General features: G+C 41.3%; 1 protein-coding gene across 1 annotated transcript in view; it reads right to left on the bottom strand.

Annotated features, from left to right (window-relative positions):
* The window catches only part of dnajc11a (DnaJ (Hsp40) homolog, subfamily C, member 11a), a 56,996-nt gene extending 35,896 nt beyond the window's left edge, over positions 1–21,100 (bottom strand). Inside the window, exons 1-2 of the mRNA XM_060938361.1 lie at positions 21,002–21,100; positions 2,316–2,445 (exon numbers count right to left, since the gene is read on the bottom strand). Coding sequence (XP_060794344.1) covers positions 2,316–2,445; positions 21,002–21,073 — 202 coding nt within the window. The 5' untranslated portion in view covers positions 21,074–21,100. The remainder of the gene's footprint in view (positions 1–2,315; positions 2,446–21,001) is intronic.
* Positions 21,101–21,371: the final 271 nt, after the last annotated feature.

Below are 21,371 nucleotides of genomic sequence, written 5' to 3' on the forward strand. Positions count from 1 at the left end.
AACGATCAGGAGAAATCTTGCACCATTCCTCTTTGCAAAACTGTTGCAATTCAGCAAGATTCCTGGGATGCCTGGAATGGATGGCTTTCTTGAGGTCATGCCACAACATCTCGATTGGATTGAGGTCGGGGCTTTGACTGGGCCATTCCAGAACGTGAATTTTGTTCTTCTGAAACCATTCTAATGTCGACCTGCTTCTGTGTTTAGGGTCATTGTCCTGTTGCAGGACCCATCCTCCCTTGAGTTTCAACGTTTTGACAGATTGCCTCAGGTTTTTCTGCAAAATATCTTGATATACTTGAGAATTCATTTTCCCATTGATTACAGCCAGTTGTCCAGGCCCAGAGGCAGCAAAGCACCCCCACACCATGATGCTACCGCCGCCATACTTGACGGTGGGGATGAGGTTTTGCTGATGGTGTGCTGTACCGACTTTCCTCCACACATGATGTGGTGTGTTCCCCCCAAACAATTCAACTTTGGTTTCATCAGACCACAATATGTTTTTCCAGTGGCGCTGAGGAGCATCCAAATGCTTTTTCGCGAACTTCAAACGAGCAGAAATGTTCTTTCTGGACAGCAATGGCTTCCTCCATAGCCTTCTCCCATGAATCCCATTCTTGTTCAGTGTCTTTCTTATAGTAGATGTGTCCACAGAGATGTCTGCATGTTTCAGTGATTTCCTCAAGTCTTCAGCGGACACTCTTGGATTCTTTTTTACCTCATTGATGATGACTCGCAGTGCCTTTGGAGTGATCTTCGCAGGGCGGCCACTCCTTGGCAGAGTAACAACCGTTCCAAATTGTCTCCATTTATACACAATTTTTCTAATTGTAGACACATGAACATCAAGGGTCTTAGAGATGGTTTTGTAACCCTTTTTAGCTTTATACAAATCAATTATTTTGTGTCTTAAGTCTTCAGACAGCTCCTTTGAGCGAGGCATGATGCACAGAACATGCCTCTCATCAAAACACACCTTTTAACTGGTTTTCCAGTGGGGTGGGTAGCTTACGATACACCTCAGTGATTGGACATCAGGTTGGCTCACACCTGAGTCAAATTGTTTAATCATCTAATTAGCTCTTGGATGAGCCTTAGCTAAGGGTGTACTTACTTATGCCTCCCTATCCTGTCAATATTTCCATCTTATGGCCAATAAAAATATGATAACATGTAATTGTTTGAGTGGTTTTAGTTCAAGCAGACACTGTTTGTTCATTCTTAAAGTGCCATTCCACCATTGGATGTATTCTTTGGCATAAAATACAATATATTTTGACAACATATATAAATGGTATCACTAGATAGAGAAATCTTTCAGCTTCAAAATGATACATCAAACGTAATTTTTTGACAACGACAAGTATATTAATTTTGCGACCAAAGTCACCTACCCTTTTAATTTCCGCGCGTGATGTCATCGGCAGGTTCCCCTTCTTGTGTACCACGTGATTGTGACGTGGCACATATTATCAGCAATGGCGGATAGAACGCGATAAAAATGATACCAATAAATCTAGCTAATACCAATAAATCTAGCTAACTGAAAGATTAACTCAAAATTTTTCGCAATTTTTTTGGCCCCCATATACGAGGAGAAATGACTCTCTCACTTTGGGGGTTTCCTGGTCTAAAAATAGACCGACACGCGGTACACAAGAAGGGGAACCTGCCGATGACATCACGTTTCACTACCGCGCGGAAATTAAAAGGGTAGGTGACTTTGGTCGCAAAATTAATATACTTGTCGTTGTCAAAAAATTATGTTTGATATATCATTTTGAAGCTAAAAGATTTCTCTGTCTAGTCATGTTGTCATAAAATATATTGTATTTTATGCCAAAGAATACATCCAATGGTGGAATGGCACTTTAAGATTGCTGGAGAGTTCAGGCGATGTTTTATGACCAATTTAGGCAGAAATGTAAAAAATTCCAAAAGGTGTACAAACATTTTCCTCCGACTGTAGTAAAAATGGTACCACTGGACAGAAGAAAAAAAATAGCTGCTCAAATACCGGGTTAGTCAAAATTACGTTAACACTAATGGATTATTTTTCTCCTGCAGATAGACGTACGCCATGGGTGACAGATTAAATGGTACTGTTGCTCGCTGGTTTTTGTGTGTTGAACACGATGGCGAACAGACTGAGACCGTCCTGTAAATCATCTTGCACATATGATGTATGTTTTGTGAATAACTGGTTTCTACCATTTAAGTGTTAACATAATTTTGACCAACCCTGTACTTCTTTTGTGTTTTAAACTCTGACATGACTCACAGATGAAAGTTTGCGCAACACCACCGCTTACCTTCATATGCTTGGTGCACCAGGTTAAAAAGCTGCTCTGCCTGTCTTTTCAGCTCAGGATCTCTGTGTTTATCAGGGTGGTAGAGCATGCAAAGACGCCGATAAGATGCCTTAAGTTCTTCTTGTGTGGCCTGAAAGCACAAGATGCTTATGAGTCAAACGTCAAATAAGGTATAGATTTTTAAAAATATGTAATTCATTGAATGTTTATACAGTGGGGCAAAAAAGTATTTAGTCAGTCACCAATTGTGCAAGTTCTCCCACTTAAAAAGATGAGAGAGGCCTGTAATTTTCATCATAGGTACACTTCAACTATGAGAGACAGAATGAGAAAAAAAATCCAGAAAATCACACTGTCTGATTTTTAAAGAATTTATTTGCAAATTATGGTGGAAAATAAGTATTTGGTCAGTAACAAAAGTTCATCTCAATACTTTGTTATATACCCTTTGTTGGCAATGACAGAGGTCAAACGTTTTCTGTAAGTCTTCACAAGGTTTTCACACAGTTGCTGGTATTTTGGCCCATTCCTCCATGCAGATCTCCTCTAGAGCAGTGATGTTTTGGGGCTGTCGCTGGGCAACACGGACTTTCAACTCCCTCCAAAGATTTTCTATGGGGTTGAGATCTGGAGACTGGCTAGGCCACTCCAGGACCTTGAAATGCTTCTTACGAAGCCACTCCTTCGTTGCCCGGGCGGTGTGTTTGGGATCATTGTCATGCTGAAAGACCCAGCCACGTTTCATCTTCAATGCTGATGGAAGGGGGTTTTCACTCAAAATCTCACGATACATGGCCCCATTCATTCTTTCCTTTACACGGATCAGCCGTCCTGGTCCCTTTGCAGAAAAACAGCCCCAAAGCATGATGTTTCCACCCCCATGCTTCACAGTAGGTATGGTGTTCTTTGGATGCAACTCAGCATTCTTTCTCCTCCAAACATGACAAGTTGAGTTTTTACCAAAAAGTTCTATTTTGGTTTCATCTGACCATATGACATTCTCCCAATCCTCTTCTGGATCATCCAAATGCTCTCTAACAAACTTCAGACGGGCCTGGACATGTACTGGTTTAAGCAGGGGGCACTGCAGGATTTGAGTCCCTGGCGGCGTAGTGTGTTACTGATGGTAGCCTTTGTTACTTTGGTCCCAGCTCTCTGCAGGTCATTCACTAGGTCCCCCCGTGTGGTTCTGGGATTTTTGCTCACCGTTCTTGTGATCATTTTGACCCCACAGGGTGAGATCTTGTGTGGAGCCCCAGATCGAGGGAGATTATCAATGGTCTTGTATGTCTTCCATTTTCTAATAATTGCTCCCACAGTTGATTTCTTCACACCAAGCTGCTTACCTATTGCAGATTCAGTCTTCCCAGCCTGGTGCAGGTCTACAATGTTGTTTCTGGTGTCCTTTGACAGCTCTTTGGTCTTGGCCATAGTGGAGTTTGGAGTGTGACTGTTTGAGGTTGTGGACAGGTGTCTTTTATACTGATAACGAGCTCAAGCAGGTGCCATTAATACAGGTAACGAGTGGAGGACAGAGGAGCCTCTTAAAGTTGTTGTTACAGGTCTGTGAGAGCCAGAAATCTTGCTTGTTTGTAGGTGACCAAATACTTATTTTACCGAGGAATTTAACAATTAATTCATTAAAAATCCTACAATGTGATTTCCTGGATTCTTTCCCCCCATTCTGTCTCTCATAGTTGAAGTGTACCTATGATGAAAATTACAGGCCTCTCTCATCTTTTTAAGTGGGAGAACTTGCACAATTGGTGGCTGACTAAATACTTTTTTGCCCCACTGTATATACACTCAGCGGCCAAATGCTACAAATATACACTGTACTTACATTCACTGGCCACTTTATCAGATATACCACATAGAAGTGCAACTTGGAGGTACAGTTACTTGCCGGAGCTCATGGATCAGTCAGTGGAAAGGGACCAGCAAGTGACCACCACTGACCTCTGACTAATACTTTTTAGGTGGTGGATCCAGGCTTGTAACACTCAAGTCCAGGACTCGGACTCGAGTCCGACTCGTGCCCTAATTTTAAGGACTCATGATTTGACTTGAACTCGAGCACTGATGACTCGGATTCATGTACTAACTGCATTCGGACTCGTAAATTGGAGACGAGGACTCAGATTTTTTCTTTATTTTTTGTAACATGCCATAATAATTTGGCATAAGATATTTATATCTACATTAATTTTTGTAGCAATTTCATACAAGTGTGTCACACCTGCACACCCTGGCGTGTACATTAGATAGACTCTAGGGTGCGCTCTGGACAGCGTGCGTGCCAAGCGGACTCTTGCGCGTGCCATAAACGACTCGCACCTGCATAGGATTAAGGCGCAATCAGCGCGCCTATATAAAAACTGTGAAAACACACTTGCTTTGTGAAGTATTGAGCTATGTTGCTGACACATTAACGAGCTTTAATTCCTGGTTTGGTTTCCTGAGCCCTGATTTCCTGTTTCTCGAGTCTACAATAGCCTGTTTGTGCTTCGCTCGACCTATTGCCTGTTTCACTGCTTTGCCTGCCATTCTGGATTGTTTACCTGTCTTTACTTGTATTAATAAACACACCTTCTGCACTTACATCTGTCTCCCAACCGTCTCTGACAGAATACTTCACATTCCCTGACAAAGAGACGCACATTCACCTGTTCATACGTCATGTGCAGGAATAAACTAATGTTAATGGCGCTAAAACAGACACCGTCAAATGGTGCGGTTGGAATCTTGTTCTCGAATTCAACTCAAATTTTTTTTAATGACTTGGACTTGAACACTGGCGACTCGAGGTTTAGTGACTCGACTACAACGCTGGGTGGATCGTTCTCACTACAGCACTGATACTCACATGATAATGACCCGGTAGCATGTGTAGCCTTGGTACAAGTGTACATTAGGATGAGACGCAATCAACTCATCAAAACTATCCAGCTATCAACTTCCATTGGTCACTCACTGACGCTGCTGAACAGCTAGATGCCCATCACATACCACATGGAAAAATGAAGCTACGTTCTCAAGATGGACTAATGGTCTTCTCTAACAGCGTTCAGTTAGTATACAGTGTTACCATTACTGCGGTGTCTAAAATAGTCAACCAGCAAAATACATCCCGGACAAAAGAAAATTGGGATTCTGTGTAAAATGTACATAAAATCAGAACGCAATGATTTGCAAGTCCTTTTCAACCTGTATTCATCTGAATACAATACAAAGACAAGACAGTTAAAGTTCAAACTTATAAACTTTATTGCTTTTTTGTAAATATACACTCATTCTGAATTTGATGCCTGCAACTTGTTCCAAAAACGTTTGGGCAGGGGCAAGAAAAGACTAGGAAAGTTGTGGAATGTTCAAAAAACACCCATTTGGAACATTCTGCAGGTCAGCTGGTAATTGGAAAGGCGGCGTTATTCTCAAGGAAGGATGGGGAGAAGTTCACCCCTCTGTAAAATGTGCATGGGCAAATTGTTCTTAAACTGCTGGATTATGTTTCTCAACATACAACTGAAAGGAATTTAGAGATTGACTTAGATCAAAAGGTGCAGGCTATCTGCTGGTACCTCGTATAGTGAAGGCTACATCAGGGGGCAGAGCCTTTTCTTACAAAGCCCCACAGTTATGGAACAGCCTTCCAAGTAGTGTTCAGGAATCAGACACCGTCTCAGTGTTTAAATCTAGGCTGAAAACATATCTGTTTAGTCAAGCCTTTTGTTAATAGTGTTTATGAGGTAAAGGTGTAGATCTGGAGGGTCCTCAGACAGTGCGTTTTGGTAAACCGGGATGTATGGATGCTGTCAGTCCCCCACTCGCTTGCTCACTCAAGTTTGTTGACGGTGTAGTGGCTGGCTGCTTTATATCCCGGGACTCCCTCATGTCTGTGTTACCTTCTGGCTCTCCCCTTTTAGTTATGCTGTCATAGTTAGTTTTGCCAGAGTCCCTGTTGTTCTTACTTCATCAAGTGACATTGGGCATACCTAACAACCTGTGTCCCTCCCCCCCATCTGTCCCTCTGAGTTACATGTCAATCCTGAGATCAAGACCCTGACCTCTTCTGCTCCTCGGACCTGCCTGATCCATCCTGATGCCCTACGTCTGGTTGGAGTATCAACACATCGCTCCTGTAGAGGACGGCCCCATATGGACAGTTGAAAGTCGCACTTGGAAGATGACTCTGGACACTTACAGTAATGCTTTTATGGCTGAGGACTACAGTTGACTTGCTAACTTTAGGACTGCAGTTGTCATGAACAGTTTTGCACTCAAGTTTCCATCAATGAACAGTTTATAACATCAACGAAACTGATTTCATGTTAAAACTGTTATAATCACGTTGTCTGTTATCACCCAAATGAGGATGGGTTCCCTTTTGAGTCTGGTTCCTCTCAAGGTTTCTTCCTCATGTCGTCTGAGGGAGTTTTTCCTTGCCACAGGCTCGCTCATTGGGTATAAAATTAGCTCATGTTTAAAGTCATTTAAATTCTGTAAAGTTGCTTTGCGACAATGTCTATTGTTAAAAGCGCTATAGAAATAAACTTGGCTTGACTAGACTAGGGATTTCACCATCAACAATCTATAGCATCATCAAAAGATTCAGAGAATCCAGAGAAATATCTGCATGTAAGGGACAAGGCCAAAAACCAAGCTTGAACGCTCATGATGTTCCATTCCTCACCTGATTATATAAAGGATATTACTTCATAAACTCACTTTAGAAAACCATTGTCGATAAACACAGCTAGAACACAGCTGCATCTCCTACGCAAGTCAAAAGCCATAAAATCAACTACATACAGGAAATTGTTTTTGGAAATCATGGCTGTTGTGTCCTCTGGGTTAAAGAGGAAAAGGACCATCCTGATTGTTACCAGCACAAAGTTCAAAAGTCTGCATCTGTGATGGTATAGGGCAGGGGTGGGCAATTATTTTTTCCATGGGGCCACATGAGAAACAGAAAATTTTGTGGAGGGCCGGACCAAAAGGCTGAACTAAATTCTGCATAATATTAATTGTATTTCTTTATATAAAGCAATAAATAACATTGTTTTTACAAGCTGCTAAGACTGGTAAGAGTATGGAAAAAACGAGGTTGCCTTACAAAAAATGTCATTTATTCAATCAAATTTCCCAAAACAATGGTTAACAAAATGTGAACGTTTGTACCATTTTTTTCAGTCACATTCACCCCAAAACACAATAAAGACATCACAATATTGTCTTTCTACTCCAAATATCAAACAAGATACATCATATTATAATAATGATGCCTACATTTGTAGTTTAATCACCTCATTTGGTGCTTTTCGCCGGAGATCGGCTCCGGCGCCTGCTGGTGACGTCACATGATGTGATTGGCTGGACCTTTTGAAGGATGACGTACAAGTTTGTGGTTGGTCTGGACAAATTACGGAAGTAGTTATCGCGGGATTAGGTTTCGTGGGATTTCATGTCATTTTCATGTCGCGCGCATTGCGTTTTTGTTGAACACAACTTCAAAATAAAAGCAATGCACATTCAGTCCATGCACGAGGTAAAATTAGAAAATACGTTTATTTTGTAATTTCTCATTAACCTTACGCGGGCCGGTCAGAATGAACCAAAGGGCCGGATGTGGCCCGCGGGCCGTAAAATGCCCAGGTCTGGTATAGGGGTTTGTTAGTGCCCATGGCAGGGGCAACTTGCACATCTACGAAGGCGTTGTCATTCATGCTGAAAGGTACATACAGGTTTTGGAGCAGCATATGCTGCCATCCGGATGATGCCTTTTCCAGGGACGTCCCTGCTTATTCCAGTAAGATGTTGACAAGCCACTTTTTGCACGTGTTACAACAGTATGGCTTCATAGTAAAAGAGTGCAGGTGCTAAACTGGCCTGCCTGCCTCCCATTGAAAACGTGTGGTGAATTATGAAGTGCAAAATACAACAGAGACTTAAGACTGTTGAGCAACTGAAGTTGTATATAAAGAATGAAATTCTTTCCCATTCTCTTTCAAAACTTCAACAATGAATGTCCTCAGTTCCCAAATGCTTACTGAGTGCTGCTAAAGGGGGGGGGGGGGGGGGGGGGGGGAGCGATGTAACACAGCGGTAAACATGCCCCTGTCCCAACTAGGTAATTCTGCCCCAAATCACCCAATTTAGAAAAATGTTTGCCACTGACCACCTCAGATTTGCTTCATACTTTCTGGAAATATTGTCAGTGTGCCCAATAAATTATGTACAAAATTTTAGGCTTGTACTAGAGCCCTGCACTCCCGCGGGAGTCCCGCGGGACCCGCCGCAAAGCAGTGCGGCGCGGGACAAATTTTGAAAGCTCATTGCGGGCGCGGGCGGGACCGGAAGTGCACATATGTGCGCGCGGGCGGGAGCGGGAGTGCACATATGCGGCGCGGGCTGGAGCGGCGATAAGCTGCAGTCCCGCTAACTAAAAATGTGTTTGAAATAAAATTAATAAATTATTAATTTATGTCTATCATATATAATTTGTGCTGGATATTTTATTTGGCATTAATAAAAACATTTTAAGATGCCTAAATTTGCAGAGAGAGTCAGATTGCCAGATTGAGTGAGAAATGGCATCTTAAACTTGCCATGAAATCCTTTGATCACTCTAATGACTCGCAGTTCACACCCAGCTAGCAAGAGAACCATGAGTGAAGTGATTTACTGCTTGCGTTAGTCTACAACTTTAATCAGAGAGACAGGTTACACAGTGACGGTAGGCTTGACTCAATGCTATCCCAGAAATCCTTCCTGTAATATGCAAATTTGGCTGTCCAATCAGAGGCAGCCAAATTTGCATATTACAGGAAGGATTTCTGGGATAGCATTGAGTCAAGCCTACCGTCACTGTGTAACCTGTCTCTCTGATTAAAGTTGTAGACTAACTCAAGCAGTAAATCAATTCACTTCTTTTACTAGCTCTGCTTTGCAATAAAAAAAAAAAACCCATTGGTACAAAGCAAGCCCATTCACTTTTTTATGCTGATCAGAGAATTACAATGGTTTCTCATGTGATAAAAATGTGCGATTCGCGATTAAATATTTTAATCGCTTGACAGCACTAATTATTATTATTATTATTATTATTATTAGAGACACTACATGCTGAATTCAGAAACAAGGTAAACAATAACAAACGTGAACGTGAGCTGTAGATATTTATGCTCAAATCCACTCAAAGTAGGGGGTGGGGCACCATCACGCTGTGTCAAGACAAGAACTTTCCTGAGAAATAATGCGAACGTCTGCATCATGCGGGATTTGCGGGCGGGAGCGGGACAAAATATGGCAGGCGCGGGCGGGAGCGAGACTGAAAATCATAAATTTTTTTGTGGGCGTGGGCGGGAGCGGGACTGAAAATCATAATTCTTTGCGGGCGCGGGCGGGATTGGGACTGCACAATGCGGGCGCGGGCAGGACTGAAAAATCCGACCCGCGCAGACCTCTAGCTTGTACCTTCATTAGTTTCTGAGATATAGGGGCTTTAAAAAAGGGGCGTGGCCCCAATTTCACTGTTAAAACGCGTGCTACAGAAAATGGACCTAATTTCCATAAGTCATTACTTTTAAACTGTTCATGCAAGATACATTAAATTTTCAAGGATTGTTCTTCAATGCCAGATGCCTTTAAATACTAAAATAGAAAGTTCACAGTTCAATATTTGCCAAGTTATGGCTTGCTGAAAATCATAAAAAAAAATGCGCTTTGGAGCAACTTTGACGCCCCATATCTCCACATTAAAGCGCACCAGATCTTTCAAATTTTCTTATTTATTACTCATGTTATAGTACTCTTTAGGCAACTAGGTATGTGTTCAAAAGAAATCAAATTTTCTGATTTATTAGGCTTTAAAAATAAAAAAAAACATTTTGCGCCTATAATTCAAATGCATATTACAAATGTATGACAAGGTCTACCATAAAAACAATTATACCACTGGAAAGAGCTTGTTTTGATTAGCAAATGCACAAAATATGAAGTTGGTACCCTAAACCAAACTATGAATATTAAGGTATCAATTACGGCATGTTTTATGATAGACAGAAATGCTGTTTTAAGGCATATTACAATACAATTACAAACCTACAATGTAGGAAAAATAACAACCTTAAAAATACTTTATTTGAAGAGCTTAAACAGTGTATTGATTTGCTTTTCCACATCAGATGGAAGTTTATACTGCCTGCCAGTTGATGTAAGTGGGGCATCAATGATTTTCATGACATGCACCAGAGGGACCCAACAGTTATCCTCTCTCCTGGGCCAGCTGTAAGTCTGAGAGGGACCATGAGGATGCATAAATGTTACTTGTACATCTTGTTCCTCCTCTGATAATGCACGAATGTTGCCTATCCACCACTGTCTGTCATACAAACATACAACATATTTACCAAGAATTGTATCTGCCCGAGAGAATGCTGATTTAACAGGGGTTTTATGCATTACTTGTGGCCGATTCTCACTCATATCCACAATGAAGCTAGGACCACCTGACACCCTGCTGACCTGCAGCTGGTTGGACATGATTGGAACGAAGGAGTGGTTGTCTCCTGTTCCAGGAATAGTAGCTGACCTTGAAAAACTTGTCTCCAATGCTTTTCCACTCTCCATAACTTCCCCTGTACCAACCCAGATGAAATGGATGTTCTTAATATGTTTTTCTGCCCACAAAAACAGATCAGATGGGGTTAGTACGTGATCACTCGTGACTGCCTGTAAGCTAGTTCGAGCTGCTGACCGCTTTACAGTGCCTCCAATACCATCACAGGGTGATTTACCATGAGAAGTGGCAAAGAAATGCCATTCTGCCAAAAGTCCAAAATCATCTGCATGCTTTATTAGATCTCATTCATCTCATTATCTCTAGCTGCTTTATCCTGTTCTACAGGGTCGCAGGCAAGCTGGAGCCTATCCCAGCTGACTACGGGCGAAAGGCGGGGTACACCCTGGACAAGTCGCCAGGTCATCACAGGGCTGACACATAGACACAGACAACCATTCACACTCACATTCACACCTACGGTCAATTTAGAGTCACCAGTTAACCTAACCGGCATGTCTTTGGACTGTGGGGGAAACCGGAGTACCCGGAGGAAACCCACGCGGACACGGGGAGAACATGCAAACTCCACACAGAAAGGCCCTCGCCGGCCACGGGGCTCGAACCCGGACCTTCTTGCTGTGAGGCGACAGCGCTAACCACTACACCACCGTGCTGCCCGCTTTATTAGATTTGTGAGATTTTTTTTTTTTTTTATAGTTTTTGTACTGGGCTGCTGATCCATCACTGAAATAAATGACCTTTTTCAGCTGGGGACGTAAAATGGCATACATATGGTAAAACCTTTTTTAAGAATGCATGCACGGCCACTGTATCATGCTTAAGGCAGTCACTTATTATGCAGATAGAGATGCATTTAGTTACTTTTGTACCATCTTCATTCTTTGCTCTAATGTACACTGCAAATGGATGAAGAGTGCATTGGCTGTTGTCCCAGTGGTATCCCTGGGCAGAATTCTGTACACAGAATGAATAGTTTTCGGCAAAATCCAAAAGCATAATACATTCATCCGCTGACAGATTTTTCTTCAAATTCTTCAAATATCCACTCTGGTGTTTGGCAATGAAATGATGTTTTGCTAGTTTGTCTGCTAGTAGATTATATGCCTTAAAACAGCATGTCTGTCTATCGTAAAACATGCCTTGATACCTTAATATTTATAGTTTGGTTTAGGGTACCAACTTCATATTTTGTGCATTTGCTAATCAAAACAAGCTCTTTCCAGTGGTATAATTGTTTTTATGGTAGACCTCGTCATACATTTGCAATATGCATTTGAATTATAGGCGCAAATTTTTTTTTTTAAAGCCTAATAAATCAGAAAGTTTGATTTCTTTTGAACACATACCTAGTTGCCTAAAGAGTACTATAACATGAGTAATAAATAAGAAAATATGAAAGATCTGGTGCGCTTTAATGTGGAGATATGGGGCGTCAAAGTTGCTCCAAAGCACATTTTTTTTATGATTTTCAGCAAGCCATTGGCAAATATTGAACTGTGAACTTTCTATTTTAGTATTTAAAGATGTCTGGCATTGAAGAACAATCCTTGAAAATTTCATGTATCTTGCATGAAGTGTTTAAAAGTAATGACTTATGGAAGTTAGGTCCGTTTTCTGTAGCATGCGTTTTAACAGTGAAATTGGGGCCACGCCCCTTTTTAAAAGCCGCTATATCTCAGAAACTAATGAAGGTAGCCTACAAGCCTAAAATTTTGTACACTATTTATTGGGCACACTGACAATATTTCCAGAAAGTATGAAGCAAATCTGAGATGGTCAGTGGCAAGGCCTCTGGTGATTTCACAGGGATTGACCCAACTTTCTTTTGGAACTTGTTGCAGGTATCAAATTCAGAATGAGTGTATATTTTAAAAAAAAATAATAATCAAGTTGATTAAATATCTTGTCTTTGTATTTGATTGAATATAGGTTGAAAAGGATTTGCAAATCCTCAAATTCTGTTTTTATTTACGCTTTACACAGCATCCCACCTTTTTTGGAATCGGGGTTGTAATCTTTGATCAGTGGTGGTCCTTTTCCACTGACGGAGTGTAAGCAACAGATGGACTAATTGGTAAGTGTACTTATATACAGTACGTGTACAGGATAACCTGGCTAATCCAGTCATGCTTTTAGAAAATTAACATAGATGAACCTTGGCTTTTTCATGTGCAAGGAACTCTACCAAGGTCCCATGTAGGAAAACTGAACTTTCTAGAAGTTCCAGTTTAGGCTTACATTATGATTATCGCTCTGTGGACTTGAGCTGAACTGTAATAAACAATCTGCTGCCTTCATACGCTCCACAATCAATCAGTGTTATTTCCCAGTCTTTGAATACATGAGAACTGCTAGCATTCCTGAACTGCTTTGGAAATCTCCTGACATTTTAGTCTATTGTAATACTGTACATTACAATATGCAATACCACCACAGTGCCTTTTGACCCTGTGGAACGGTGCATGGCTCAACTTGAACCACAATCCCTCAAAAAAAGTACAAGACTCTTCTCTGAACTAAACCTAGGTCCTGGAAAGAAGTTCCTCTGGCTTTCCAAACAACAGAAACACTGGCTGTCGAAGCCCTACCTCTTCAACAAGCACTCAATCGGCCAAAAAAACAAAACAAACCCTTGCTCTGTGTGTTTTGAATCATTTGCTGATTGTTAGTACTTCAACAGAATATTACACTAAGGCCCTGTCCACACGGCAACGGATTCAGGTGAATCTGATAAAATTTTTATCGTTTCGGCCTGGCGTCCACACGGCACCGGCATTTTGGGTGCCCCAAAACGAAATCTTTTGAGAACGGGTTCCAGAGTGAAAAAATCTGGCAACGGAGCCGTTGCGAAGTCGTCTGGATGAGTAGAACGGATTTGTTTACGATGACGTCACAACCACATGTGCTTCACGCCGGGTAGAAGTGTAACGAACTCGATGCGAGTTGTCAACAAATCCTATAACTTGGTTCATGAAATGCGCTTACAAAATATTTTCACTGTGAATATTTATTGTGTAATGGTGCAAAGTGAGAGAGAGAGAGAGAGAGAGAGAGAGAGAGAGAGAGAGAGAGAGAGAGAGAGAGAGAATAGCCCTTAGGGCAGAGTCAATCCCGCCAGCAAAAAGAGGGAAAAAAAAGGAGCGATCTCACCTCTTCAGATGTTGGTTTAAGTCCGACAATACATTCCTCAAAAAGGGCGTAGAAGAACAAAGTAATCCATCAACGTGTAGCATTCAATTTATTCCGGACCATTAAAGAATTCTGGAGGATATCAGAATGTTGGCGTACCAGCTTCCATCTACCCCCGTTCATTCCTCTTTCCGCGTCTCCATTCAAAAAACGAGCACGTGATTTAAAGGGACTATATCCATAGGATAGGGAGTGAGAAAGTGTGTGCGTGTGACAGGGATAGTCACTGTGCACATGCGCAGTTATCCGCATGCGTCTACTTCTATTGTTCTGGTGTCTCCGATGGGACCGTCTTACAGCACACGTAGTGGTGTGGCATGTGTATTGCATCGTTTTCAGCAAGCATTGCCATATGAACCTGATATTTTACTGATCCGTTGCCCATGTGGACGCGATATTTTTAAAAAAAATCTCGTTGCCGTTGTCGTGTGGATGTAGCCCAAGTGTTCTTCTGTCACTAGAAGTTCAGCACTTCTTGTACCTGACTTTTGCACTTGTTATACTGTACGTCACTCTGGATAAGAGCGTCTGCTAAATGGCTGTAATGTAATGTTTTTGTACAATACTAAATTCTCTCGAACAGGGATTCAGCTTGATAATATTCTTAAACCCTGACATACATGTACTAGCATGAATATGTGTTTCTGATGGAGATTACAAATGCAATTTGCTCAGTGTAAGGACATCTCCCAAATGCTGTAAATGTTCTCCCGGTATCTACATGGGTTTCCTCCCACCTCCAAAAAACATATTACAAAAAGCAGTTACTGAAGATGCATGAATACAAGCAAACAGCTCATGTTGCTGATCTGTTTTGGTATCTTCCTTAGATTTTATTCTTTTGTAATATTGTATATTATTATACATACAGGACACTTTTTCGACAGAATAAAAACATGTATTCTATTCCCTTCTAGCAGGTTTCGTTCATTTGGTTTGATAGCATGCAATATTGTGAGCATACCGCTAATCCTACATGTATTACGTCACTCTACCCAATGGAGAACGAGCATTGAATATGGTTTATGATATTGCATGGTTGTCAAGAAAACATGACATCACATGTCGGAGCTGATGCCGATATTCAATGAGAAAGTCTTCTGCTGCACATGCGCAGAAGCATTTCTTTGTTCGCCGGGAAACAGAAAGACGCGTTGAGAACCTGAAATGCTACCGAAACTTCATTAGATATTCTTCACGCATATTTACAAGAGAAAAACATACCAACGGCCATCGAAAAACTGGAAGAGAGTGTATGTATAATAATAATAATAATATTGGCTGGCTTTTTTTTTGGTATATCAGATATATTCCATTCAGCTAGCCTGATATTGAACTCATCTTCGACTCATTCAATATCAAGCAAGCTGAATGGAATATATCTGATATTCGCCCCTTTCACATATCCCACAATCCACTGTGCAGTTGGGAACTTCCGATGGCCTGGCCCAGGTTGCTGATCACGGTATGAAAACCAATACTGGGCTATATAATTAGTTTCGGTGTTCAAATATCGGATGTTCAAATATTATCCCAGGTTTACATGGTCTCACAGATTTTTTCAAGATTAATCCTGCTTGAAATGACTGCACATTTACAATGGTCATGAATATGCATAGTTAATGTTGTTGGCCAGAGTTATAGTGCTGAGTAGTTGGAACATATTTAATGTAAACAACGCAGAGAGTGAAAGGGCTGTATGGGTGATAATATAAGGATAACCGATTAAAAGCTTCTGTGCTAACAAAAAATACCATGGAACCAGTAACTAGACATATAAAAGCAATCTAATAACCTCGCATTTTGGCTTGAACATCAAGACCGATGACAAACTATAAATGTGCAATCATTTCGAGCAGTATTAATCTTGAAAAAAATCCATGAGTCCATGTAAACCTGTAATAATATTTGAACATAAAATTTGAACATCAAAACTGATTATGTAGCCCAATATTCATTTTTGTACTGTTATCAGCAGCCTGGACCTGGCCACTGGAAGTTCCCAACCGTGTAGTGGATTGTGGGATATGTGAAAGGGGCGAATACCACTCAACACCAGCCAACATGTATATTATTTACCAGCTGGGAGGTCTGTATCGTGAATACCGTGACCGAGGTCTTGAAAAGTACTGAGCGAGGCCCTCTGGGCCGAGGTCAGCATTCAAGACCGAGGTCACGGTATTTCACCATACGGACCAACCTTAAGCTGGTAAATAATATATTTATTTTTTTCTTTACCAAATTCTAACAGAAAACGAGAGCGCCCGAAAGGGAAAACCAAGCCGCCCTTTTGAATCCTCATTCACGGCTGTAATGCAAATGGCTTCCCCCTCTGTATACAAGTGCACTTCCATGGCAGGAAAAAAATATATATTTTGCCGCCTATGTAGTCCCCTATTTAAATAAAATTGAGTCATTCAGGATTCAGCCATGTTTTTGCTTGGCGTTAGAAAGTTAGAGGTTTTTAGCTTTCTCCTGAAATGTTTTCTTTTATTTTGTCTTCCTCAGGGTAGTAAAACTCACTTTCGCTGTGAACAATGTCGTTATCGCTATCCACGCTGTAAAATTAATGATATTTTGAATCCTCATTCACGGCTGTAATGCAAATGGCTTCCTCCTCAGTATACAAGTGCACTTCCATGGCAGGAAAAAAAACGCTACATTTTGCCGCCTATGTAGTCCCCTATTTATACAAATAGGAGTCATTCAGGATTCAGCCATGTTTTTGCTTGGTGTTAGCAAGTTACAGGTTTTTAGCTTTCTCCTGAAATGTTTTCTTTTATTTCTTCTTCCTCAGGGTAGTAAAACTCGCTTTTGCTGCGAAGACTGTCGTTATCGCTATCCATGCTGTAAAATTAATGCTATTCTCCTGAGAAATGCTGGCAAAAATTTACAAGATTTTTGATAATCTTATAAATAAATCTTATAAAAAAAAAGATAAATGTTGACAAAAAAATGCTACTATGTTTGCTGTTGTTGTGAACGAGCAAGTCGCCAGAGGTCCGTAACTGGGGTCCGTATCGTAGGATACGGACCTGCTCACCAGCCAATCAGAGCGCAGGATTTGGACCGCGTAAAAAATAATAGTTAATTATTTAACCAATAATTAGATTAGAGATCTGTGTGTGTTAAGGGGCGGCACGGCGGTGTAGTGGTTAGCACGGTCGCCTCACAGCAGGAAGTTCCTGGGTTCGAGCCCAGCGGCCAGCGAGGGCCTTTCTGTATGGAGTTTGCATGTTCTCCCCGTGTCTGCGTGGGTTTCCTCCATGGTTCAAAGACATGCAGGTTAGCTCTAAATTGACCGCGAGTGTGAATGGTTGTTTGTCTCTGTGTCAGCTCTGCAATGACCTGGTATACCCCACGTCTCGCCCGTAGTCAGCTGGGATACGCTCCAGCTTGCCTGCGACCCTGTAGAACAGGATAAGCGGCTAGAGATAATGAGATGGATGGACAGATTGATTAGAGATCTGTGTGCGTTACTTAATCGCTGACTACTAAATAGGCATATATTTACTATTTAGAAAAAAATAACTAAACACACACACACACTACAAGTGTCCTTTCTTGGACTTGTCTCAGACATCACTGTTGAATAATGTAAAGGTTGTTTTACAATCAGGGTACAAAGTTTGTGTCACAGGGGTCCAAAATTCAAATTGATTCAAACTGGTTCTTGTACCAGTTTTTAAGTGAAGGACAAGTTAAAGAACAGATTTCAGGTAATTTTTTGACATGTGTGTATGGTAGTTTTGTGTAATCTGCTATAAGATAAAGAAGATTAAGTGTAGCTTTAAGCAGGGCTGGGAGAAACAAATGAAGTGATTCTCGGAGAGGACTTTTTTTTTTGACAATTCAGAATCCACTACTTCCATAGTGCTTTTAAATATAAGGCTGTAAGCTTTGTGTTAGTTGTCTCTAATATTTATGTCCCAATATCTTGACCACATTTTAGGATGAAAATAATCATTTTAGATATGTTATTTTATATTGAAAAATTAGCTGTCTCGGAGAGGACTTTTTTTTTGACACAATTACTAATTTGATCAAAATAGTCTGAAAACTTACTGGCATTCAACATTAAAACTTAACTATCACTACGTTCACACTGCAAGGCTTAATGCTCAATTCCGATTTTTTTGTGAAATCCGATTTTTTTGTGAGGTCGTTCACATTAACAAATATATGCGACTTGTATGTGATCCTCAGTATGAACGACCTAAAAGTGTTCCGCATGCACATTGCAGGATACGACGACGTCACACGCAGTGAGCATGGCCAGTGTTTACAGAAGTAACCTAAAGTTTCCTGTGTATGACAGTAGCCAGCATGGAGTACCTGGCGATGATGCAGTTGTTGTTGCGACGGAGCCAGAACATGCACAATAGCCTGATGTTAAAGAGGAGGTTGAGAAGGAAGAGGGCAAGGGTTTTGGCTCAGGCGTTCTGCGGAGTACTGACTGCAACCTCCGTTCAAAGGAACGTGCGGGTGCGGAGTCACATTGATGTCATGCGCCATGTTGTTGTAACTTTTTTTGTGAGACCCGCCGCCTACTTCAGCGCAGAATAGTGACGTTTGTGGCTTGTTGATGACGTGTAAGTTGGATGAATGCGACCTGGCGGTTCAGACTGAAGTCGCATATGAAAAGATCGGATAGGAATCGGAATCAGGACCACATATCCAAACGGCCTGGGTCGGATTTGAAAAAATCGGATCTGTCGTTCATATTGTCAATAAAAGATCGGATACAGGTCACATATGGGCGAAAAAATCGGATTTGAGTCACTTCAGCCTGCAGTGTGAACGTAGTGTATGTTTCCAATGATATGGAACCAAATATGTCTCATTCATCTCATTATCTCTAGCCGCTTTATCCTTCTACAGGGTCGCAGGCAAGCTGGAGCCTATCCCAGCTGACTACGGGCGAAAGGCGGGGTACACCCTGGACAAGTCGCCAGGTCATCACAGGGCTGACACATAGACACAGACAACCATTCACACTCACATTCACACCTACGGTCAATTTAGAGTCACCAGTTAACCTAACCTGCATGTCTTTGGACTGTGGGGGAAACCGGAGCACCCGGAGGAAACCCACGCGGACACGGGGAGAACATGCAAACTCCACACAGAAAGGCCCTCGAACCCAGGACCTTCTTGCTGTGAGGCGACAGCGCTAACCACTACACCACCGTGCCGCCCACCAAATATGTGTTTTATGGTATAAAGAATGATTTACCGGTAAGTGCATCCCTTTTGGAGCTACCTGTGGTAAAAAAAAGCACTTTTTCTAAATGACACGAGTAATTTTGCTAAATATGACATGTATTGCCATACATTCACCAAAAATAACGTTATCACCAATTTTTTTTTTTTGCAAGGTAAATAGAGCTATCACAGGGCTACAATAAACAACCAAGTTTATTTAGTCAAGCCTTTTGATATTGAAGATAAGTGTTGTGTGATTTTTAGCTTGCGTACCCTGATTGTAAAACAACCCGTATAGCTATTAACAAGTGTTTGTTTTTTTAAATGAGGTTTGTTTAGGTTGGAAACTTTTTATCAACGATAAATTCGACAGCAAGTGAAGGCAGCACCACTTTAACGACTCAAGTGTCTCAAGCCTGACTGGCGTTAATGACAGAGACAGCGTTAGACATGTACATGATTTTCATCTCATCTCATTATCTCTAGCCGCTTTATCCTTCTACAGGGTCGCAGGCAAGCTGGAGCCTATCCCAGCTGGCTACGGGCGAAAGGCGGGGTACACCCTGGACAAGTCGCCAGGTCATCACAGGGCTGACACATAGACACAGACAACCATTCACACTCACATTCACACCTACGGTCAATTTAGAGTCACCAGTTAACCTAACCTGCATGTCTTTGGACTGTGGGGGAAACCGGAGCACCCGGAGGAAACCCACGCGGACACGGGGAGAACATGCAAACTCCACACAGAAAGGCCCTCGAACCCAGGACCTTCTTGCTGTGAGGCGACAGCGCTAACCACTACACCACCGTGCCGCCCACCAAATATGTGTTTTAAGGTATAAAGAATGATTTACCGGTAAGTGCATCCCTTTTGGAGCTACCTGTGGTCAAAAAAAGCACTTTTTCTAAATGACACGAGTAATTTTGCTAAATATGACATATATTGCCATACATTCACCAAAAATCACGTTATCACCAATTTTTTTTGCAAGGTAAATAGAGCTATCACAGGGCTACGATAAACAACCAAGTTTATTTAGTCAAGCCTTTTGATATTGAAGATAAGTGTTAAGTGTGATTTTTAGCTTGCGTGCCCTGATTGTAAAACAACCCGTATAGCTATTAACAAGTGTTTGTTTTTTAAATGAGGTTTGTTTAGGTTGGAAACTTTTTATCAACGATAAATTCGACAGCAAGTGAAGGCAGCACCACTTTAACGACTCAAGTGTCTCAAGCCTGACTGGCGTTAATGACAGAGACAGCGTTAGACATGTACATGATTTTATTCCATTTAATTCTGACACGCCTTGGCTGAAGAACATTCTAGAAACTAACAAGAACTGACTTTCATTTTGATGCTCATGATATGGAAAGTAGCTCAGCGCCAGTTAGTTTCCTTGTACGCTACAATAAATTTGTCTTTAAAACAAAACTAGTCTAATAAACACTTGCAGGATGTTTACGGAAAGAGTACCAATAGTTCCAAAGACGCATATTTGTACGTAGCACGTTGAAAAATAAATAAATTTCACTGAAAAGTGTCTTCAGTTTAGCTGCAATGATAAGCAAGGGTCACAATGCTAACACGTTAGCTCAATTCACTCTGAATGCTGACCTGCATTATCTTTATGTAAAATATTACCGTTCACATATAACTCTAAGCCTTTAATTATATAATCACGATTAAACACGGAGCCCATACCTCCCTCCGGACGTTTAATAGAGAATAGTAATCATCATTGTCAATTTCATCCTCCTCCAAGGCCGCCGCCATGTTTACAACCTTTCATCCCGCACAGCGTCGGTTTTCACACAGAGCTGTGAACGTTATCGCCCCCATCAGGACCGGAGGGGAACTGGCGAACTGATTGTTTTTTTTTTCCATGTGAATTTGTGTTTCTTGCTGAGTGTACTATAACATGCTGAATAAACTGTTTTCAAGACACTGCTCTCTCTCTCTCTCTCTCTCTCTCTCTCTCTCTCTCTCTCTAAATATATATATATAGTCCCTGAGACGAGACAAAGCTTATTAAACTGTGATCTAAATTTTATGTGCACTTTATATAATCAAT

Source organism: Neoarius graeffei, chromosome 13 (assembly GCF_027579695.1).
Source record: "Neoarius graeffei isolate fNeoGra1 chromosome 13, fNeoGra1.pri, whole genome shotgun sequence".
Lineage (NCBI taxonomy): Eukaryota > Metazoa > Chordata > Actinopteri > Siluriformes > Ariidae > Neoarius > Neoarius graeffei.